The 25,005-nt window shown below is 38.9% G+C and overlaps 1 protein-coding gene across 1 annotated transcript; it reads right to left on the minus strand.

Moving 5' to 3' along the window:
* Positions 1–204: 204 nt before the first annotated feature.
* On the minus strand, positions 205–20,075 carry LOC133635917 (glucocorticoid-induced transcript 1 protein-like). Its single transcript, XM_062029376.1, has 5 exons — positions 19,915–20,075; positions 12,853–13,004; positions 10,194–10,404; positions 6,705–6,825; positions 205–6,631 (listed from the first exon to the last, which is right to left on the minus strand). The coding sequence occupies exons 2-5, from the start codon at positions 12,994–12,996 to the stop codon at positions 6,397–6,399; spliced, it is 711 nt and encodes a 236-aa protein (XP_061885360.1). The 5' UTR covers positions 12,997–13,004; positions 19,915–20,075; the 3' UTR covers positions 205–6,396.
* Between the last annotated feature and the right edge of the window lie 4,930 nt (positions 20,076–25,005).

A 25,005-nucleotide genomic window follows, 5' to 3' on the forward strand; every position in this document is an offset into this window, starting at 1 on the left:
TATTGCCACCTGCTGGCGGGTCATAATATTACACATCTTCGCCAACAACAAAGAAAATATAAATAATTTAAAACATGATCGCGTGTGTCAAGCACAACATTATTTAGCAATAATAATTTAACTGTAAGTTAAAATGCAGAAAATATACACCACTTAGATTCAAATTATAAATTTAAAAAATAATGTTTCTTGACATTCAGACAATCGTATTGTTATAGACTAACGATTTCTTTTTCAGTGACTTTCAAAACAACAAACACGCCATTTTAGTTTCTAAAAAAAACCCAACTAAGATTAGATTTAGTCTCATTTGTAGTCTAGCTGCATCAAACACAACAAGATAGGTTTATTGTATCACCCTCTTCTTCCTGCCACGCAGTTGTGCGTGTTGATCATTCAACTAAATATTCCATGTTCCAAAGAGAAAGTAGCAGCTTCAGTCAAACAAACACCGACAATAACTACTAAGTCTTGTTGGCGCGTTAAAAAAATAAAAAATAAATAAATAAAAACACAACTTCTGTGCTCAAATCCATGCTTTTATTTTGAAAGCCTGGCCCGACCGTCTACAGGAAGTTTTTCCGACGTTGCGCAACGAACCGGAAGCGGTGCTAGCCATATTTTATTTTGGTGATTGTTCAAACGCGTGAGGTTTTTTTTTAAAAGTTCGACACATTTGGTACAATAAATGTGGTAATAAAATAACACAATGTAAGTCAACATGTGCAAATTTAATCCGAACAAAACATTTTAGATTTGATTTGCGGCAAATGACTAAGAGATTAATATATCTCATGATTCATCCATGTTGACAATAAGAACAAAGTCCATCAAATAAGTGTTCATGTTGTGTTGACTCCTTAAACAACACAAATGGACAAAGCAAGGAAAAGTAGAATATTAATAACATATTTTCCTAAGCAGTAGTTATTCATTCCTGCAATACTCTCATGCGCCACTTGGTGACAGTAATGTTCTGCAAACATTTACTCAGTGGCGTGTATAGGATTTCCATCCATCCATTTTTTCTACCGCTTGTCCCTTTCGGGGTTGCTGGAGCCTATCTCATTCCTCTCATATTTCATGGTGTTGAACATGGAAGCTTCAGTCAGATGTTGAATGACTGCTGGCCACCAAACAAATATGAATATATATGAATACATCAGGTACATTTGATGTATATGTCTATATTGGAACAAATGTATTAAACAAAATGTACTGTATATGTCTATATTGGAACAAATGTTTATGTATATGTATATATTAAACAAAATGTACTGTATATGTCTATATTGGAACAATTATGGATATCAAACAAATATGAATGTATATGCATATATCAAACATATATAAACATAAATGCATATATCAAACACATTTGAATGTATATGCATATATCAGAAAAATATGAATATATTTGATATTAATTCATATGCATATATCACAAAATATTCATGTATATTAGGGATGTCCGATAATGGCTTTTTGCCGATATCCGATATTGTCCAACTCTTTAATTACCGATACCGATATCAACCGATACCGATACCAACCGATATATGCAGTTGTGGAATTAACACATTATGCCTAATGTGGACAACCATGTATGGTGAAGATAAGGTACTTTTTTTTTTTTTTAAATAATAATAAGATAAGTAAATTAAAAACATTTTCTTGAATAAAAAAGAAAGTAAAACAATATAAAAACAGTTACATAGAAACTAGTAATGAATGAAAATGAGTAAAATTAACTGTTAAAGGTTAGTACTATTAGTGGACCAGCAGCACGCACAATCATGTGTGCTTACGGACTGTATTCCTTGCAGACTGTATTGATATATATTGATATATAATGTAGGAACCAGAATATTAATAACAGAAAGAAATGGGGGGGGGGGGGGGGGTTTTTGGGTTGGTGCACTAATTGTAAGTGTATCTTGTGTTTTTTATGTTGATTTAAAAAAAAACGATACAGATAATAAAAAAAACGATACCGATAATTTCCGATATTACATTTTAACGCATTTATCGGCCTATCGGACATCCCTAATGTATATCCAAATATCAAACATATATGAATGCATATGCACATATCAAACAAATACTAATGTGTATGCATATATCAAAACATGTGCATGTATATCCAAATATCAAACATATATGAATGCATATGCACATATCAAACAAATACTAATGTGTATGCAGATATCAAACAAATACTAATGTATGGGCCGATATCAAACATATGCATACAGTATATCAAAACATGTGCATGTATATGCAAATATCACAATACAAATGTATATGCATATTTCAGACAAATATGAATGTTTATGTATATATCAAACAGATATTAATGTATAGGAATGGATCACAAAATATGCACGCATATCCAAATATCAAACATATATGAATGTATATACATATATCAAACAACTACTAATGTATATGCATACATCAAACAAATACTAATGTATATGCATATATCAAAACATGTGCATGTATATGCAAATATGAAAATATGAATGTATATGCATATGTCAAACAAATATGAATGTATGTTACTTCTTTGGCTTCTTTTATGCAATACAGAGAATTTTGTTTTACTCAATCTCATTGTGGTCCGTATGATTATTTTGTAAAGTAGATTTATTTTCCAAATATGGCCAATTCAAAACAAAGTTGGTGTTTTTAGAAGTGTTTTTTCTTTTTGCTGGTTTACTGCACACTAAAAGCGCATTTAAAACGTTGCCTCGAATTATCCTTATGAATTATCATCTTACTGAAAGATTTCTAGATGTACAAACTTTACGTAGTGCTTGGTGACTCCCATGTTTTCTAAAAGGTACAGTGCTACTAGGTGTATTACAGTACTGCCAGAAGGTGTATTACAGTGCTACTAGAATGTGTATAACAGTACTGCTAGAAGGTGTATTACAGTACAACAATAGGGTGTATTACAGTACTGCCAGAAGGTGTTCTACAGTTCTACTAGAAGGTGTCCTACAGTACTACTAGAAGGTGTACAACAGTACTACTAGAAGGTGTCCTATAGTACTACTAGAAGGTGTATTACAGTACTACAATGTACTTTAGGAGTAGGTTTTAATGTTGTGATTGATCTAATTTGCACAGGAGAAGGTGTAAGACACGCAGATGACAATCAGACGTATGATTTGATAAAAGTACACACTAGTACTGGGTATATCTTCCTGTAAACAAGTTCAGCTGCTTACTCAGCAATACTTTTCTTCTTCAAACAAGGGCTTTTCTTTCTTCTCATAGAGATACAGTATATAGATATATATTTACAGTATATGCATATATTTACCACTGGGATTGGTTTTGTCCCCTCGACGAAAAGCAAAATACTACTAACTTGGAAGTGTTTTACATCAACCACTTTGGTCCCAGCATTGACCCCTGGGGTGCACCATCAAGTATATCCAAGCACGAAGAACTTGTTAAATTCATCAATTGCAAAGCTAACCCTGATGTTGCAGCGTTCAACGGATCAATGACGATTGTATGATTGATTGTACAGCTCATTCATGTGTAAATATTTGCAACATAACAAAACAAGAACATAAATAGACTAATATCCCTTCTGTAGTTACCTCCTCATGGCCAGCTTGACTCTACTTGCTTAAGTTCCACATCATGCAGAAGTAAGGAGGGCTTGAGAGATTCTGTGGTTACACTTGAAGGAGTTTAGAGAGTCAGTGGTTGTTCTTGAAGGAGTTTAGAGAGTCAGTGGTCACACTTAAAGGTGTTTGGAATTTCTGTGGTCACACTTGAAGGAGTTGGGAATTTTTGTGGTCACACTTGAAGGAGTTTGGAATTTCTGTGGTCACACTTGAAGGAGTTAGGAGAGTCAGTGGTCATACTTGAAAAAGTTTGGAGAGTCAGTGGTCGTACGTGAAGGAATTTGGAGAGTCAGTGGCCGTACTTGAAGGAGTTTGGAGAGTCAGTGGCCGTACTTGAAGGACTTGGGAGAGTCAGTGGTCGTACTTGAAGGAATTTGGAAATACTTTGGTCACAATTGAAGGTGTTTGTAGAGTCAGTGATTGTACTTGAAGGAGTTGGGAGAGTGTGGTCACACTTGAAGGAGTTTAAAGAGTCAGTGGTCGTACTTGAAGGAGTTTGGAGAGTCAGTGGTCACACTTGAAGGACTTGGGAGAGTCAGTGGTCACACTTGAAGGACTTGGGAGAGTCAGTGGTCACACTTGAAGGAGTTTGGAAATTCTTTGGTCACACTTGAAGGAGTTTGGAAATTATTTGGTCACACTTGAAGGAGTTTGAAATTTCTGTGGTCACACTTGAAGGAGTTTGGAGAGTCAGTGGTCGCACTTGAAGGAGTTTGGAGAGTCAGTGGTCGTACTTGAAGGAGTTTGGTGAGTCAGTGGTCGTACTTGAAGGAGTTTGGAGAGTCAGTGGTCACACTTGAGTCAGTGGTCGTACTAGAAGGAGTTTGGAAATACTTTGGTCACAATTGAAGGTGTTTGGAGAGTCAGTGGTCGTACTTGAAGGAGTTTGGAGAGTCAGTGGTCGCACTTGAAGGAGTTTAAAGAGTCAGTGGTCGTACTAGAAGGAGTTTGGAAATACTTTGGTCACAATTGAAGGTGTTTGGAGAGTCAGTGCTCACACTTTAATGACTTGGGAGAGTCAGTGGTCACACTTGAAGGAGTTTGGAGAGTCAGTGGTCACACTTTAATGACCTGGTAGAGTCAGTGGTCACACTTGAAGGAGTTTGGAGAGTCAGTGGTCACACTTGAAGGAGTTTAAAGAGTCAGTGGTCACACTTGAAGGAGTTTAAAGAGTCAGTGGTCACACTTGAAGGAGTTTAAAGAGTCAGTGGTCGTACTTGAAGGAGTTTGGAAATACTTTGGGGACAATTGAAGGTGTTTGGAGAGGCAGTGGTCGTACTTGAAGGAGTTTGGAGAGTCAGTGGTCACACTTGAAGGAGTTTAAAGAGTCAGTGGTCGTACTTGAAGGAGTTTGGAAATACTTTAGTCACAATTGAAGGTGTTTAAAGAGTCAGTGGTCGTACTTGAAGGAGTTTGGAAATACTTTGGGGACAATTGAAGGTGTTTGGAGAGTCAGTGGTCGTTCTTGAAGGAGTTTGGAGAGTCAGTGGTCACACTTGAAGGAGTTTAAAGAGTCAGTGGTCGTACTTGAAGGAGTTTGGAAATACTTTGGTCACAATTGAAGGTGTTTGGAGAGTCAGTGGTCACACTTGAAGGACTTGGGAGAGTCAGTGGTCACACTTGAAGGAGTTTGGAGAGTCAGTGGTCACACTTGAAGGACTTGGGAGAGTCAGTGGTCGTACTTGAAGGAGTTTGGAGAGTCAGTGGTCCTACTTGAAGGAGTTTGGAGAGTCAGTCGTCAGGGGTCGTATTTGAAGGTGTTTGAAAATTCTGTGGTCGAACATCTTTAAGTGTGACCACAGAATTTCCAAACATCTTCAAGTGCGACCACTGACTCTCCAAATTCCTTCAACTTTGACCACTGACCACGGTCGCACTTGAAGGACTCCTTCAAGTGTGACCGCTGACTCTCTGAACACCTTGAAGTACGATCACTGACTCTCGAAACTCCTTCAATTTGACCACTGACTCTCCAAACCCCATTAAGTGTGACTTTCAGAACATCTTCAAGTGTGACCACAGAATTTCCAAACATCTTCAAATGCGACCACTGACTCTCCAAACTTCTTCAAGTGAAACCATTGACATCCAAACATCTTCAAGTGTGACCACAGAATTTCCAAACACCTTGAAGTGTGACAACTGACTCTCGAAAATCCTTCAGTTGTGAAGGACTCTCCAAACACATTGTTTGTGTTTGGATGTCAGCGGTCGCACTTGAAGGAGTTTGGAGAGTCAGTGGTCGCAATTGAAGGTGTTTTTGGATGTCAGTGGTCGTACTTCAAGGTGTTTGGGGAGTCAGTGATCGCACTTGAAGGAGTTTGGAGAGTCAGTGGTCGCATTTGAAGGAGTTTGTAGAGTCAGTGGTCGTACTTGAAGGAGTTTTGATTGTTTGGAGAGTCAGTGGTCACACTTGAGGGTGTTTGGAAATTCTGTGGTCGTACTTTAAGGAGTTTTGATTGTTTGGAGAGTCAGTGGTCACAGTTGAAGGTGTTTGGAGAGTCAGTGGTCGCACTTGAAGGTAATTGGAGAGTCAGTGGTCACACTTGGAGGTCTTTGGAGAGTCAGTGGTCACATCTGAAGGAGTTTGGGGAGTCAGTGGTCACATCTGAAGGAGTTCGGAGAGTCTCTGATCCCACTTGAAGGAGTTTGGACAGTCATTGGTCACACTTAAAGGAATTTGGAGAGTCTGTGGTCACAAGTGAAGGAGTTTGGATGGTCAGTGGTCACACTTGAAGGTGTAGAAGGTCTAGCTGATGGAGTCTTCTTCTGTGCTGGTGCTGGTGGAGACTTGAGTGGTAAAAGCGTGCGATGTTGATGATGTTGTGCCGTCCTCATGTTCCTGGGATGGCACGCTGGGCGTTACATGCAGGGATGCTGGGAGTCTGACGGGACAGAATGCTGAGCCGGTCGAGATGAAGTTGACCTTGTTTTTGTCAGGGCAGGAGAAGAGGAGCGCTGATGCTGAGCTGGACTGTCGGGAGCTGGAAGGAAGTTAGCGCTAGTTAGTTAGCCAGTTAGTAAGCATCAAGTGCTGCTTGGACTGAAGCAAACTACCTCATCTCCTCGAAAGCTTTGATCTTCTCGCAACCTTCGGGCGGCTCTCGCTTGAACATGTAACTGTTGTTGGGTTTCGGTGAGGAGGCGAATTTGGGGAGCGGTGAACTGCTTTCACCGTCTGTGAAGGAACACATCGAACTTAGAATATGATGGAATGATTTCAGCGAACTCAAAGAACCTGCTCGGAAAAGTGTGACTGGAATGTTTGCAACAAAAACTAGCTTGAATTGTCTTGGAAAAGTGCAATGCTTCAATGATGAAATAGTTAAAATGGGTTGAAAAATGTGGTACAAACAGTGGGAAGCTGGAAACGGAGGGAATTCTGGGAAAAGTAGGAATTGTTGGAACTTTGAAAAATTGTTAGTTTGAATGTTGAAGATGATTGGAATACGTTGTTGGCTGAATGTTCGAAGGAAAATGGCAAACTAAGAGGAATTCAAATACTTTCCAGCATTCATACAATAACAACGACACTAATAATAACAACAATGCACTTGGAAGGAATTGGAAGAAGGCTAAGACATTGCAGGTAAATGAGGCCATGCTAACAGTTAGCATGTTACACATACCAAGTTATAAGACTGTGAGGTGTATGGCTGCGGAATTACAGAAAAATGTGTAAAATTTGCCAAAAAAAGGTGAGCACTTTAATGTTAGCGTGTTAGAGTCAGTGATCGTACTTCAAGGTGTTCAGAGAGTCAGTGGTCGCACTTGAAGGAGTCCTTCAAGTGTGACCACTGACTCTCCAAACTCCTTCTAGTGCGACCACTGACTGTCCAAATAGCTTCAAGTGCAACTACAGAATTTCCCTTCAAATATGACCTTCAAGCACGACAAATGAACCTCTAAACACCTTCAAATCCGATCACTGACTCTTCAACCACATTCAAGTGTGACCACAAAATTTCCAGACTTCAAGTACAACCACTGGCTCTCTAAACACCTTCAAGTGCGACCACAGAATTTTCAAACGCCTTCAAATACGACCACTGACTCTCTAAACACATTCGAGTGTGACCACTGACTCTCCAAACTCCTTCAAGTATGACCACTGACTCTCCAAACTCCTTCAAGTGCGACCACTGACTCTACAAACTCCAAGTGCAACCACTGACTCTACAAACTCCTTCAAATGCGACCACTGACTCTCCAAACTCCTTCAAGTATGACCACTGACTCTCCAAACTCCTTCAAGTGCGACCACTGACTCTCCAAACTCCTTCAAGTGCGACCACTGACTCTCCAAACTCATTCAAGTGCGACCACTGACTCTACAAACTCCTTCAAGTGCGACCACTGACTCTACAAACTCCTTTTAAGTGCGACCACTGACTCTCCAAACTCCTTCAAGTGCGACCACTGACTCTACAAACTCCTTCAAGTGCGACCACTGACTCTCCAAACTCCTTCAAATGCGACCACTGACTCTCCAAACACCTTCAACCGCAACCACAGAATTTTCAAACATCTTCAAATACGACCACTGACTCTCTAAACACATTCGAGTGTGACCACTGACTCTCCAAAATCCTTCAAGTACGACCACTGACTCCCCAAGCTAACATTAGCATGCTAACAGTTAACAATTGCCACGTACCAAAAGCATATTTTCGGGGCTTCCAATCTCTAGTAAACTAGAGTGGACGCCATCCCCTAAAATGGGAAAATCCAGAGGGCGCTCGCCTCCTTCCGACGGTCATCCAGCCAAAATCACACATTGGACGTCAAAACAGGTTTTAAGTAGACAAGTGTGTGAACAAAATGAGACGTTAAGCACCGAGCTACGTTAAAGTATGGCTGAGCTACAAGAGGAGGTAATCTTGTCTTTTTGGCGTTTTTTTTTATTCGTGAATCGCGTCGCCATGGTAATACGAAATGTTCCCAACTTAAAGTACCCCCGCCGGTACAAATGAGACCTTTCCGACGGTATAACATATGTGGGGGTCTGTCACGTATTAAAGGCCTACTGAAATGATTTTTTTTTATTTAAACGGGGATAGCAGATCCATTCTATGTGTCATACTTGATCATTTTGCGATATTGCCATATTTTTGCTGAAAGGATTTAGTATAGAACAACGTCGATAAAGTTCGCAACTTTTGGTCTCCGATAAAAAAAAACCTTGCCCCTACCGGAAGTCGCGTGACATTGTCAGTTGTTCACTCCCTCATATTTTCCTATTGTTTTCAACGCAGCTAGAGCTATTCGGACCGTGAAAGTGACGATTACCCCATTAATTTGAGCGAGGATGAAAGATTCGTGGACGAGGAACGTTAGAGTGACGGACTAGAATGCAGTGAAATACATATTTTTTTTCGCTCTGACCGTAACTTAGGTACAAGCTGGCTCATTGGATTCCACACTTTCTCCTTTTTCTATTGTGGATCACGGATTTGTATTTTAAACCACCTCGGATACTATATCCTCTTGAAAATGAGAGTCGAGAACGCGAAATGGACATTACAGTGCCTTTTATCTCCACGACAATACATCGACGAAGCTCTTTAGCATCTTTAGCATGAGCTAACGTGATAGCATCTGTCTCAAATGCAGATAGAAACAAAATAAATAAATCCCTGACTGGAAGGATAGACAGAAGATCAACAATACTATTAAACCATGTACATGTAACTACACGGTTAATAGATCTCAGCCTGGCAAAGCTTAACAATGCTGTTGCTAACGACGCTAAGGCTAACTTAGCAACCGGAGCTCACAGAGCTATGATAAAAACATTAGCGCTCCACCTACGCCAGCCAGCCCTCATCTGCTTTGCTCAGCAACACCCGTGCTCACCTGCGTTCCAGCGATTGATGGCGCGACGAAGGACTTCACCAGATCATCCGTGCGGTGGGTCTGCTAGCATCGGCTAGGCGTCTGCTAGCATCGGCTAGGCGTCTGCTATCCGAGTAAGTGGTCCTTGTGTTGCTACAGCCACCTACAACGTTCTTCTTTGCAGCCTCCATTGTTCATTAAACAAATTGCAAAAGATTCACCAACACAGATGTCCAGAATACTGTGGAATTATGAAATGAAAACAGAGCTTTTTTGTATTGTATTCAATGGAGAAGGCATACCTCTGTTCCTCGGGCTACGTCACGCGCATACGTCATCCTTCGAAGGCTTTTTCAACCGGAAGTGTGGCGGGAAATTTAAAATGTCACTTTATAAGTTAACCCGGCCGTATTGGCATGTGTTGCAATGTTAAGATTTCATCATTGATATATAAACTATCAGACTGCGTGGTCGCTAGTAGTGGCTTTCAGTAGGCCTTTAAGCATAAGAGAAACGTGTGGAACTATAATAATAAAAGTGGAAGTATGAGCAATAATAATATGGGCTGCTTGCATTGCAGCAGGCCCATAATATAAATAATAATAATAATAATAATAATAGTAGTTATAGTCATAACCATAATAATATTCATCATAATAATCGTACGAGGAGAGGAGACCAGTTGAGAGAATAAAAGAAGATGTGTTCAACCTTTATCAGGATCGTAGAGTAGGTCCTCGGTGGAGTAAGGACTGCTGTCATGTGACCCAGGTGGGCAGGCAGGTGAGGGGCAGGGTGACAAGCTGGAACAGCTGCTGGAGCGTCCAGGACCTGAGGGAGTCTGGGTGTCAGCGCTGCGCTGGCTGCTGCTGCGCTGCTGGGGAGGGAAAGGAGCTCTGCGGCCATCAGGAACCTCCAGCGACTGAACGTGAAGAAGAATCAACCAGCAGTCAATCATTTTCCTCTCTCTCTCTCTCTATTATTTTTTACAAACCTTCAAATATCTGGTGACTGTTTGGTGCGATCACAATGAACAATTATGTAACCACTTTATTTTATTTGAGCCTTTTTACAAAATGACACGCACGTGTGTCAGGGCTAATTATGCGTAATATAGACTAACATATGACGCCATCTTGGATCAACCAGCACCAATAGACACTTCTCCTTGCCATTGCAAGCCAGAGGCTGAACTTTATGCACCTTTTATCCCCATTTTAGGGATGTAAACATAAGAAAATGTGACATGGCGACTCCCCTCGTCACTGTATCACTAAGGTAATCACTGAATATGGCAGTTTATTGGGGTGTAAAGTAAATTGGGAAAAATGTGAAATACTTCCACTCAATAAACATTGGAAGAAATCGCAAGTTCAGGGGCCGTACTTATCAAGCTTCTTAGAATGACTCCTAAGAAGTCTGCTAAGAGTTGACTTAAGAGTAAATAAATTCTTCGCTGAAAGCTGCACTTAAAAGTTAGTTATCGAGCGTCTTACTCACACTTTCAGCGAAGTGTAGGACTGAATCTTAAGTGTCACACTCAGAGCTGAATTACGACATTACTATGTGCCGTAAACGGAATTTTAGGTGACGTCATTTCTGTGTCCATAGAAATGACCAATCACGGAAGGGAATCCGTTGTCTAAGAATAAAGAAATATCTTGGAAATATTTAAGTGGACAATGGGAGTGTATATTTTGACAATAAACTACAAAATAATACAAAACAAACTAGTCCCCGCCGGCACTCACGCTACCGCTCCCTCTCTTCTATCGCCCACACACTCACTGACGTCACTCACCTCACGGCCACACACATACGCTACTCTCATAACATTTTCTTTCCAATTCATTAATTAGGCAACTAATTTGAAACTGGTGTGGGTGGCTCTATATATACTAGCCCACTGCAGACACATGCAGAAATCAACAAGGAATCGAAAAGTATTAAATCTGTGACAAAAATAATATCCGCTCTGTCTAAACGATACCGTTTGATCAGCTGCTCGTCATCAAAACAAACCCAACATTGTTCCGTTCCCTGAACGTTCGCGCACGTCTCTCTCGCCTCAGTGCCATCCCCTGCTGGCAACTCCTAACCACTTAAGACACATCTGAAGGTCTCTTAAATATGGTGGAGAGTAGGAGTGATTCTTAGACTTAAGAACGTTGATAAAAAGCTTTTATTCTTAAGTTTGAGAGTAGGACTAAATTTCGCAAATTCTCAGGACTTAAGTGTAAAATGGCACTCTAAGAAGCTTGATAAGTACGGCCCCAGAACTCCAAAATGAAATGGAAAGAGGCAGATATCATATATCTAGGACTGCGTATAACACCAAATCTTTATCCAAGGAGAGATCTAAATCGTAAACTATTAAGAATTAAGATAGAATCCAAATTGGAACGATGGTCACGTCTCCAAATATCACTTTGGGGTCGGGTGAACACAGTAAAAATGAGTACACTGCCATATATTGAAAATGATGCCTGTCCTAATGAATAAAAGTTGGTTTAGGAAAATAAATACAATGATATCACAATTTCAAGCGTTTTTAATCATCTTTAAAATCTTCAAAAAAATAAAAGATGTGTGTTCTTTTCTCCCATAATGATTGTGAGCAATAGGCAGTTCCCCTTTAAGGGCGCTGGACTTATTTTATTATGTGTGTGCAAAATAATATTTCACCTTCTAGTAGCGCTGGACTTATTTTTTTAATAATTTTATTATGTGGTATACACTGCATCCAAACTTCCAGTGCAAAATAATGTTTCACCTTTCAGGGGCGCTGAACATCATATTTTCTTTCATCTAGTAGCGTTGGACTTATTTTTTAATAAATTTATTACACCCTTTAAGGGCGCTGGACTTTATATTTCATTACGTGTGGTGTACACTATATCCAAACTTCAAGTACAAAATAATGTTACACCCTTTAAGGGCGCTGGGCCTATTATTTTATTACATGTGGTGTACACTACATCCAAACTTGTAGTGCAAAATAATGTTTCACCCTCTAAGGGCAGTGGGCCTATTATTTTATTACGTGTGGCGTACAGTACACTGCATCCAAACTTCAAATGCAATATAACGTTTCGCCTGCAGGGGCGCTAGACTTATTGCAGAGGCACGTAAAACAAAAGTACTTAAGTGGAAGGAAAATAGCGTTGCTGCACCCAAAAGTGGGCATCTTGGATGAAGGCAGTGACAGGTAGGTGTAAGGGAGAATGTTGCACGGACAGAACATGCAGTTACGCACCTACAACACAAAATGTGTGAAATCTGTACCTAAAGATCACATACTCTAATGCACACTCCTATTAAATGCATACTATAGAAAAGGACAAAGTCAAATGAAAAAAGTGCAGCCCACCTTCAGCTCCTCCTTGTCTGCGTTGTCTTTGATGAAGACCTTTTCCAGCTCGTGGTTGATGCCCTCCATGCTGCTGGGCACGCGGGAAATGGAGGGCTTTGGCACGCTGATGTTGGACAGTGGCATCTGGCCTGACTTGGACATGGACGGTGCTGAAGGACGGACACACACACACACACACACACACAAACACACTCTGTGAGTGGGTGAACATATTTAAATTAGGGATGTCCGATAATGGCTTTTTGCCGATATCCGATATTCCGATATTGTCCAACTCTTTAATTACCGATACCGATATCAACCGATACCGATATCAACCGATACCAATATCAACCGATATATACAGTCGTGGAATTAACACATTATTATGCCTAATTTGGACAACCAGGTATGGTGAAGATAAGGTACTTTTTGAAAAAATGAATCAAATAAAATAAGATAAATACATTCAAAACATTTTCTTGAATAAAAAAGAAAGTAAAACAATATAAAAACAGTTACATAGAAACTAGTAATTAATGAAAATTTGTCAAATTAACTGTTAAAGGTTAGTATTATTAGTGGAGCAGCAGCACGCACAATCATGTGTGCTTACGGACTGTATCCCTTGCAGACTGTATTGATATATATTGATATATAATGTAGGAAGCAGAATATTAATAACAGAAAGAAACAACCCTTTTGTGTGAATGAGTGTAAATGGGGGAGGGAGTTTTTTTGGGTTGGTGCACTAATTGTAAGTGTATCTTGTGTTTTTTAATGTTGATTTAATAAAAAAAATTAAAAAAAATAAAATAAAATAAAATAAAATAAAAAACGATACCGATAATTTCCGATATTACATTTTAACGCATATATCGGCCGATAATATCGGCAGGCCGATATTATCGGACATCCCTAAAAATTAGTAAAACTAATTGTTAAAGGTTAGTACTATTAGTGGAGCAGCAGCACGCACAATCATGTGTGCTTACGGACTGTATCCCTTGCAGACTGTATTGATATATATTGATATATAATGTAGGAACCAGAATATTAATAACAGAAAGAAACAACCCTTTTGTGTGAATGAGTGTAAATGGGGGAGGGAGGTTTTTTGGGTTGGTGCACTAATTGTAAGTGTATCTTGTGTTTTTTATGTGGATTTAATAAAAAAAAATTAAAATTTTTTTTTTAAAACGATACTGATAATAAAAAAAACGATACCGATAATCTCCGATATTACATTTTAACGCATTTATCGGCCGATAATATCGGCAGACCGATATTATCGGACATCTCTAATTTAAATAATACATTTTGTATTACATACAACTGTTTGATCAAAACAAAGTCAATAATACACAATAACTAAATCACAAAAATACTCTTTTGAATACTTAGATTGTTGCCCTCAAAGTCCAGGGAATTATTCCCAGAGTTTGTGAACATTAACAAAAACAAAAAAATTATTTTGTGAAACTAAAAAATATTGATCCATCATCGATTACTTGGTATCGACACTCCTGATGTATGGACGGATCCACCTGCGCAGTGTTTTTCAACCTTTTTTTGAGCCAAGGCACATTTTTTGTGTTGAAAAAATGCGGAGGCACACCACCAGCAGAAATCATAAACTCAGTTGACAGTAAAAAGTGGTCGTCGCAATTGTTGGATATGACTTTAAAGCATAACCAAGCATGCATCACTATAGCTCTTGTCTCAAAGTAGGTGTACTGTCACATCACACCCTGACTTATTTGGAGTTGTTTGCTGTTTTCCTGTGTGTAGTGTTTTACTTCTTGCCTTGCGCTCCTATTTTGGTGGCTTTTTCTCTTTTTTTTGGTATTATCCTGTAGCCGTTTCATGTCTTCCTTTGAGCGATATTCCCCGCATCTACTTTGTTTTAGCAATCAAGAATATTTCAGTTGTTTTTATCCTTCTTTGTGGGGACATTGTTGATTGTCATGTCATGTTCGGATGTACATTCTGGACGCCGTCTTTGCTCCACAGTAAGTTTTTGCTGTCGTCCAGCATTCTCTTTTTGTTTTCTTTGTAGCCAGTTCAGTTTTAGTTTCGTTCTGCATAGCCTTCCTAAGCTTCGATGCCTTTTCTTAAGGGCACTCACCTTTTGTTTATTTTTGGTTTAAGCATAAGACACCGTTTTACCTGCATTTACAAAGCAATTAGCTACCGGCTGCCACCTACTGATATGGAAGAGTATTACACGGTTACTCTGCCGAGCTCTAGACAGCACCGACACTCAACAACAACACATCATTGCAGACTATAATTACTGGTTTGCAAAAAACGTTTTTAACCCAAATATGTGAAATCTCCCACGGCACACCATCTTGCGGTACACTAGTGGTTGAAAAACACTGCACTAGCGGTTAGCTTAGCTATTAGCATGCCTCCTCCTGGCTTGCTCTCTGTGTGTAGCATGTGATAATGTTCCCTGTGTCCCGTGAAAAACCGTCTGACCGGAACCCTCTAATAACTAAAATTCCTTGGGTGAATTATGTAAAGTCACTACAGTAAACTCACTACAGTTTTTAGCGCTTTGATAGCTACTGACAGATATAAGTAAGAACTTTACGCTACTTTATATTAGAAATGGCAACAGTGGAGGATGAATGTCACATAACAAGATAGAGAAAAAGAAGGAACTTATCAACTACGGCGTCGTACGGACTACAAAGGCGAACGCGCCCGCATTTTCAGGACTTATGCAGATCCCAAATACACATCAGCAGGTACCAGAAGGTCAGAAAAGTTGCTTTTGCATATTATTGTGAAACAAAACGCCAGATAATATGTCTTACCTTATACAAACAGCATAATAATACTCCTATGTTGAAGCACAGTACGTCTGACTATGGTAGCTGTAATGCTAAAATAATCCATCAAGCGGTGCGGCTTCATAGCTTACCAAAGTCCAACTAAAAACATTTTGACAGATTTTTGAGCGCCGTGTGTAATGTTCTATATTCTCAAAGGAACATTTTAATGTTTTGGTGTTGTTTACTTGAGTCATCTTGCGGTCTACACGTATCTCGTATGTATGACTGCCATCTACTGGTCACACTTATCATTTCACCATGTACCAAATAAAATAGCTTAGTAAGCACAACCAGAATTAGGCCGTACATTAGGCGCACCGGGTTATAAGGCGCACTGTCGATTTTTGAGAAAATTAAAGGATTTTAAGTGCGCCTTATAGTCCGAAAAATACGGTAATAAAAAAAGTAAGTATTTAAAAGCTACTTTTTGACTCAGCGGTAAAGTGCTGCCAGCTAAATAAGGACTTAAAAGCAACTTTTCTTACCCTATTGGTACCTGCTTTGTGTATTTTGGATCTACATAAGTCCCCAAAATGTAAAATCAAAGCATGGACGCATGGCGGAGATATTTATAAAACAATGTTGCCTTCCTTCATACTTTCTATAAACGAGCCGTTTGGAATTTTCACAATGTGTCACGTTTTTTTTTCCAATTGGTAGCGATTTACCCAAAGTGCTCCATTGTAGTCCGACGTTGTAGTCAAGAACCCCTTTATTCCTCTCGTTGTGGGGCAGACTGGCTCGCACATGCACACGCATCCTCCGCTGTTGCCATTTGTAATACAAAGTAGCGTATAGTTCCAATTTATACCTGTCAATTTATACCTGCCAATTTATACCTGTATAAAATATAAATTATAAATGTATATTCTCAAACCAAATACTGGGTCATTTTCACTACAATTCTGGGTTAAATCTGCCAAACAAATGGGTTATATATTCAACCCAAATGTTGGGTCATTTTGACGGCAATGCTGGGTTGATTTTACCAAATAAATGGGCTATATTTTCAAACCAAATACTGGGTCTTTTTAACTACAATTCTGGGTTAAATCTGCCAAACAAATGGGTTATATATTAAATCCAAATGTTGGGTCATTTTAACTGCAATGCTGGGTTAATTCTACCAAATAAATTGGTTATATATTTCATCCAAATGCTGGGTCATTTTAACTCAAATGTTGGGTTAATGCTATCAAATAAATGGATTATATATTCAACCCAAATGTTGGGTCATTTTAACTGCAATGCTGGGTCAATTCTACCAAATAAATGTGTTATTTTCATGTTTTTTGTAGTTCAAACGTCGTTACGATTTGTGACTCCTACAGGCAGAGATCAGCATTGCAACTTGTAGTTTTTTAAGCTTTCTGCCATCTCAGAGAACTAAATTATTTCTATCTCAGGCCCGTTACACTCTGTCGTGTTTATCAAGCATTTATCCAGAGTCTTGGGTTTTTCTTTTATTTGTTGGTTTCACTTTCTTTCAGTCAGAGACCGAAACGGCCCGACAACACTCTAAAACCTGCCGGGTAACTATTGGGCCAAACCAACGCTGGGTTAATTTAACCCAGCAAGATGGGTTTCTTATTTAACCCAGCGAGGCGGGTTGTATATTCAATCCAAATTCTGGGTCATTTGAACTGCAATGCTGGGTTATTTTTTACCAAATAAATGGTTTATATTTTCAAACCAAATACTGGGTCATTTTAACTACAATTCTGGGTTAAATCTACCAAAGAAATGGGTTATATATTCAACCCAAATTTTGAGTCATTTTAACTGCAATGCTGGGTTGATTTGACCAAATAAATGGGTTATATTTTCAAAAAAAAATACTGGGTCATTTTAACTACAATTTTGGGTTAAATCTGCCAAACAAATGGGTTATATATTCAATCCAAATGCTGGGTCATTTTAACTGCAATGCTGGGTTAATGCTACCAAATAAATTGGTTATATATTCCATCCAAATGCTCGGTCATTTTAACTCAAATGTTGGGTTAATGCTCCCAAACAAATGGGTTATATATTCAATCCAAATGTTGGGTCATTTTAACTGCAATGCTTGGTCAATTCTACCAAATAAATGTGTTATTTTCATGTTTTTTGTAGTTCAAACGTCGTTACGATTTGTGACTCCTACAGGCAGAGATCAGCATTGCAACTTGTAGTTTTTTAAGCTTTCTGCCATCTCAGAGAACTAAATGATTTCTATCTCAGGCCCGTTACACTCTGTCGTGTTTATCAAGCATTTATTGAGAGTCTTGGGTTTTTCTTTTATTTGTTGGTTTCACTTTCTTTCAGTCAGAGACCGAAACGGCCCGACAACACCCGACAAAACTGCCGGGTAACTATTGGGCCAAACCAATCCTGGGTTAATTTAACCCAGCAAGATGGGTTTCTTATTTAACCCAGCGAGGCGGGTTGTATATTCAATCCAAATTCTGGGTCATTTGAACTGCAATGCTGGGTTATTTTTTACCAAATAAATGGTTTATATTTTCAAACCAAATACTGGGTCATTTTAACTACAATTCTGGGTTAAATCTACCAAACAAATGGGTTATATATTCAATCCAAATCCTGGGTCATTTTAACTGCAATGCTAGGTTAATTCTACCAAATAAATTGGTTATATATTCCATCCAAATGCTGGGTCATTTTAACTCAAATGTTGGGTTAATGCTATCAAATAAATGGATTATATATTCAACCCAAATGTTGGGTCATTTTAACTGCAATGCTAGGTTAATTCTACCAAATAAATTGGTTATATATTCCATCCAAATGCTGGGTCATTTTAACTCAGATGTTGGGTTAATGCTATCAAATAAATGGATTATATATATTCAACCCAAATGTTGGGTCATTTCAACTGCAATGCCGGGTCAATTCTACCAAATAAATGTGTTATTTTCATGTTTTTTGTAGTTCAAACGTCGTTACGATTTGTGACTCCTACAGGCAGAGATCAGCATTGCAACTTGTAGTTTTTTAAGCTTTCTGCCATCTCAGAGAACAAAATTATTTCTATCTCAGGCACGTTACACTCTGTCGTGTTTATCAAGCATTTATCGAGAGTCTTGGGTTTTTCTTTTATTTGTCGGTTTCACTTTCTTTCTGTCAGAGACCGAAACGGCCCGACAACACTCTAAAAACTGCCGGGTAACTATTGGGCCAAACCAACGCTTGGTTAATTTAACCCAGCAAGATGGGTTTCTTATTTAATCCAGCGAGGCGGGTTGTATATTCAATCCAAATTCTGGGTCATTTGAAATGCAATGCTGGGTTATTTTCACCAAATACATGGGTTATATTTTCAAACCAAATACTGGGTCATTTTAAATACAATTCTGGGTTAAATCTACCAAACAAATGGATTATATATTCAACCCAAATGTTGGGTCATTTTAACTGCAATGCTGGGTTGATTTTACCAAAAAAATTGGTTATACATCCCATCCAAATTCTGGGTCATTTCAACTCAAATGTTGGGTTAATGCTACCAAATAAATGGGTTATATATTATACACCACCAGCACTGCTCAATATTTCATGTTAGTGTTATTTTGACGGCCATTACAGCAGTACAGCCCACGTTAGTCAATACAATAAGCGAAGCAAATGCAGAGAATATTCATATAACGCTAAATGTTACTGTTTATGTAGTTGACCCAATTAGCTAATAAGCAATGCTAGCCAACACGATGTGCGCCAGAGTGGCAAAACCAAATTGCCTCCGCTAAAACGTTATATATACACCTTTTGGCTTATTTATTCGTTTAGTCGCATTGAGAACTTCACACAACGTCACCCTCGACGTGCATACGTTGCTTTACAATTCGGCATACCCGGGACGAAGAAAAAACATAATTTAGATGATTTGTTGACCTTATTGTGTCGTTTTTTTGAAGGTCCTCTCACCAAAACAAGTCGCTGCGTGTGACGACGAAGGCTGGGAAAACATTTACGAAAGAGCGATTTTATGTCATTTTTAGCGATGGATGATGGCATATATAGTCGCCGAATACAAGATAAGACGATCATTGCCCCCACAGGACGGGTTGCATTATTTCCAACTCACCAAAACTTCTCGAACATCGCCTGACGCTTCAATCAGCACATTTCTTAAGGGAGTTTGGCACGACAGTAGCTTAGCTTAGCGCTGTGCTACTATGGCTGCGTTGGAAAATAACACACGAAATATTACACTAAACTGCACATTTAACCCTACCTTTAGATCATGGAATGAATAATGAAGAATATGGAATGCCCGGTGGGTTCTCTCTGGTCCAGCCAGTTGTCCGAGCTGCCTCCACCCGGGCCGGCGGGACTGGAGCGAAGAGACGGGAGAACCTCCAGCCTTCTTTCCGCAGACAAGACGCCGAGGACGGGGAGAGGCTGGCTGGCGCTCCGGGACACAAAAATCACCAATATTTACCACTATGGATATTATTCATAAGAAAATATGCGTACTGTTAGTAATAATGAAATAAATATTTATCATAATCATAAGCAAATATTCCTCTAACGGTAAAAGATTACTTGTTTGTAATTTGTTTTCTATTATTTTGAAATATCAATTTATAATAATACATATTTATCATAATCATAAGCAAATATTCCTATTAAGGTAACACTACTGGTGGTAATCTATTGATTGTACTTTATTTTAAATTTTTTAGAAATATCAATTTATAATGTACAAACCCCGTTTCCATATGAGTTGGGAAATTGTGTTAGATGTAAATATAAACGGAATACAATGATTTGCAAATCATTTTCAACCCATATTCAGTTGAATGCACTACAAAGACAACATATTTAATGTTCAAAGTCATAAACTTTTTTTTTTTTTTGCAAATAATAATTAACTTAGAATTTCATGGCTGCAACACGTGACAAAGTAGTTGGGAAAGGGCATGTTCACCACTGTGTTACATGGCCTTTCCTTTTAACAACACTCAGTAAAGGTTTGGGAACTGAGGAGACACATTTTTGAAGCTTCTCAGGTGGAATTATTTCCCATTCTTGCTTGATGTACAGCTTAAGTTGTTCAACAGTCCGGGGGTCTCCCTTCTGCTATTTTAGGCTTCATAATGCACCACACATGTTCAATGTCTGGACTACAGGCAGGCCAGTCTAGTACCCGCACTCTTTTACTATGAAGCCACGTTGATGTAAGACGTGGCTTGGCATTGTCTTGCTGAAATAAGCAGGGGCGTCCATGGTAACGTTGTTTGGATGGCAACATATGTTGCTCCAAAAGCTGTATGTACCTTTCAGCATTAATGGCACCTTCACAGATGTGTAAGTTACCCATGTCTTGGCCACTAATACACCCCCATACCATCACACATGCTGCCTTTTACACTTTGCGCCTAGAACAATCCGGATGGTTCTTTTCCTCTTTGGTCGTCCACAGTTTCCAAAAACAATTTGAATTGTGGACTCGTCAGACCACAGAACACTTTTCCACTTTGTATCAGTCCATCTTAGATGAGCTCGGGCCCGGCGAAGCCGACGGCGTTTCTGGGTGTTGTTGATAAACGGTTTTCGCCTTGCATAGGAGAGTTTTAACTTGCACTTACAGATGTAGCGGCCAACTGTAGTTACTGACAGTGGGTTTCTGAAGTGTCCCTGAGCCCATGTGGTGATATCCTTTACACACTGATGTGGCTTGTTGATGCAGTACAGCCTGAGGGATGGAAGGTCACGGGCTTAGCTGCTTACGTGCAGTGATTTTTTCCAGATTCTCTGAACCTTTTGATGATATTACGGAGCATAGATGGTGAAATCCCTCAATTCCTTGCAATAGCTGCTTGAGAAATGTTGTTCTTAAACTGTTCAACAATTTGCTCAGGCATTTGTTGACAAAGTGGTGACCCTCGCCCCATCCTTGTTTGTGAATGACTGAGCATTTCATGGAATCTGCTTTTATAGCCAATCATGGCACCCACCTGTTCCCAATTAGCCTGTTCACCTGTGGGATGTTCCAAATAAGTGTTTGATGACTTTATCAGTATTTATTGCCACCTTTCCCAACTTCTTTGTCACGTGTTGCTGGCATCAAATTCTAAATTTAATGATTATTTGCAAAAAAAAATATGTTTATGAGTTTGAACATCAAATATGTTGTCTTTGTAGCATATTCAACTGAATATGGCTTGAAAATGATTTGCAAATCATTGCATTCCGTTTATATTTACATCTAACACAATTTCCCAACTCATATGGAAACAGGGTTAGTATTTGTTTGTACTGTCCAGTGTATGTATTTATTGAAACTTTCTTTCCATCATCAATGTCTTACAAAAGTGACATTATTTCCCTTTTGTAACGTTTAAACACAGGAAGTGAAGCAAAGATAAGCTTTTTTTGTTGTTGTTGTTGTTTATTGAACAACAAACATACATTTATAATTCACTCAACAGATGGCACTTTCAACAAAAAGGAAAGAAAACAAATGATAGAGTTATAAATATTAATAAATAATTAGGGATGCGTTAAAATGTAATATCGGAAATTATCGGTATCGTTTTTTTTTATTATCTGTATCGTTGTTGTTTTTGTTTTTTTTAATTAAATCAACATAAAAATCACAAGATACACTTACAATTAGTGCACCAACCCAAAAAACCTCCCTCCCCCCAATTATTTCTGTTATTAATATTGTGGTTCCTACATTATATATCAATATATATCAATACAGTCTGCAAGGGATACAGTCCGTAAGCACACATGATTGTGCGTGCTGCTGCTCCACTAATAGTACTAACCTTTAACAGTTAATTTTACTCATTTTCATTCATTACTAGTTTCTATGTAACTGTTTTTATATTGTTTTACTTTCTTTTTTATTCAAGAAAAAGTTTTTAATTTAGTTATCTTATTTTATTATTATTTTAAAAAAGTACCTTATCTTCACCATACCTGGTTGTCCAAATTAGGCATAATAATGTGTTAATTCCACGACTGCATATATCGGTTGATATCGGTATCGGTTGATATCGGTATCGGTAATTAAAGAGTTGGACAATATCGGATATCGGCAAAAAGCCATTATCGGACATCCCTATAAATAATATTAATCAAAAATAAAAAAAAATAAAAAATAGCTCATTTGTTTGTACTGTCCAGTGTATATATTTATTGAAACTTTCTTTCCATCATCAATGTGTTACCACTGGGGTGTCAAACTCATTTTAGATGGGGGGGCCACATGGAGAAAAATCTACTCCCAAGTGAGCCGGACAGGTAAAATCACGGCACAATAACTTAAAAATAAAGACAACTTCAGATTTTTTTCTTTGTCTAAAAATAGAACAAGCACATTCTGAAATTGTACAAATCATGATGTTGTTGTTTTTTTTAAACATACATGTAGCGGTTAATAGTATTCTATATTTATTTGTCGTTTTTTTATATTTTCTGAATAAATTACGTGATAAAGTTCATCAGTCAACTCATTGGTGTTAATTTTCAATCTATCAAGATAAAAAAATTCTATCACACTTGATGGAACCAGATCTTTTCCATATATCCATATTTAAGTGATACTTCTTTCCTTCCATAGTCATATTACAAAATAGCTAGTATTCTTCCTTCTTTCTAGTCTGCAAAGTAAGGTGTCGGCCTTCTAGCAGGAGTGCAGAGAGTAGAGATAACTCAGGGAGTAGTCTAAACAACGAGGGTGGGAGCGAGGGACAGAGGGAAGAACACAGGAGTTACGGGGTTTTGGGAGATCGATCTAGACTGGGCTAGGGAACGCTTCTCTACTGGATTTGGTCTCACGTGTGTCTTCAAAGCTTCGAGAATAAACCACAAAATACCAACTACTGCCTGGTGATGAATTTAAAGGCCTACTGAAATGATTTTTTAAAATTTAAACGGGAATAGAAGATCCATTCTATGTGTCATACTTGATCATTTCGCGATATTGCCATATTTTTGCTGAAAGGATTTAGTAGAGAAAATCGACGATAAAGTTCGCAACTTTTGCTCGCTGATAAAAAAAAGCCTTGCCTGTACCGGAAGTAGCGTGACGTCACAGGAGCTAGTATTCCTCACAATTCCCCGTTGTTTACAATGGAGCGAGAGAGATTCGGACCCAGAAAGTGATGATTACCCCATTAATTTGAGCGAGGATGAAAGATTCGTAGATGAGGAACGTTACAGTGAAGGACTTGAGAGGCAGCGATGGACGTATCTTTTTTCGCTCTGACCGTAACTTAGGTACAAGCTGGCTCATTGGATTCCACACTCTCTTTTTTCTATTGTAGATCACAGATTTGTATTTTAAACCACCTGGGATACTATATCCTCTTGAAAATGAGAGTCGAGAACGCGAAATGGACATTCAGTGCCTTTTATCTCCACGACAATACATCGGCGAAATGCTTTAGCTACGAGCTAACGTGATAGCAACTTGCTTTAACTGCATATAGAAACAAAAGAAATAAACCCGACTGGAAGGATAGATAGAAAATCAACAATACTATTAAACCGTGGACATGTAAATACACGGTTAATGCTTTCCAGGCTGGCGAAGGTTAACAATGCTGTGCTAACGACGCCATTGAAGCTAACTTAGCAACCGGACTGCACAGAGCTATGCTAAAAACATTAGCTCTCCACCTACGCCAGCCAGCCCTCATTTGCTCATCAACACCCGTGCTCACCTGCGTTCCAGCGATCGGCAGAAGGACGAAGGACTTCACCCAATGCGTTTGGCGGCCCGGAGACGTAGGAAGTCAAGGTGAGGTCGGCGGCTAGCACGGCTAGCGCTCCAACAAAGTCCTCCTGGTTGTGTTGCTGTAGTCCGCTGCTAATACACCGATCCCACCTACATCTGTCTTCTTTGCAGCCTTCATTGTTCATTAAACAAATTGCAAAAGATGTCCAGAATACTGTGGAATTATGAAATGAAAACAGAGCTTTTTGTATAGGATTCTACGGGGTACCATAACTTCCGTTACTCGGACTTCGTCACACGCATACGTAATAATACCGCGATGTTTCAGCCGGATATTTCCCGGGAAGTTTTAAATGTCACTTTATAAGTTAACCCGGCCGTATTGGCATGTGTTGCAATGTTAAGATTTCATCATTGATATATAAACTATCAGACTGCGTGGTCGCTAGTAGTGGCTTTCAGTAGGCCTTTAAACTTCAGCTTATGTGACACTAAAAGAATTTGGGAGTGACCAGCAGCTTAAAATCCCTGGGAGGAAGAGCTGGTCAACGCAACACACTCTTAAAACGAATGTATTGGAAATAACACAATTTGTGTTGTTTTTTTTTTACACATCTCCATGTCCAGAGG

The sequence above is a fragment of the Entelurus aequoreus genome, linkage group LG20 (genome assembly GCF_033978785.1).
Source record: "Entelurus aequoreus isolate RoL-2023_Sb linkage group LG20, RoL_Eaeq_v1.1, whole genome shotgun sequence".
Lineage (NCBI taxonomy): Eukaryota > Metazoa > Chordata > Actinopteri > Syngnathiformes > Syngnathidae > Entelurus > Entelurus aequoreus.

Coding starts and splice junctions, on each gene's coding strand:
- LOC133635917 (XM_062029376.1), bottom strand. CDS start 12,996: ATGTCCAAGTCAGGCCAGATGCCACTGTCCAACATCAGCGTGCCAAAG. Junction 10,405..12,852: donor CAGACAAGGAGGAGCTGAAG/GTGGGCTGCACT, acceptor CTTCACGTTCAG/TCGCTGGAGGTTCCTGATGG. Junction 6,826..10,193: donor ACTCTACGATCCTGATAAAG/GTTGAACACATC, acceptor GTTCCTTCACAG/ACGGTGAAAGCAGTTCACCG.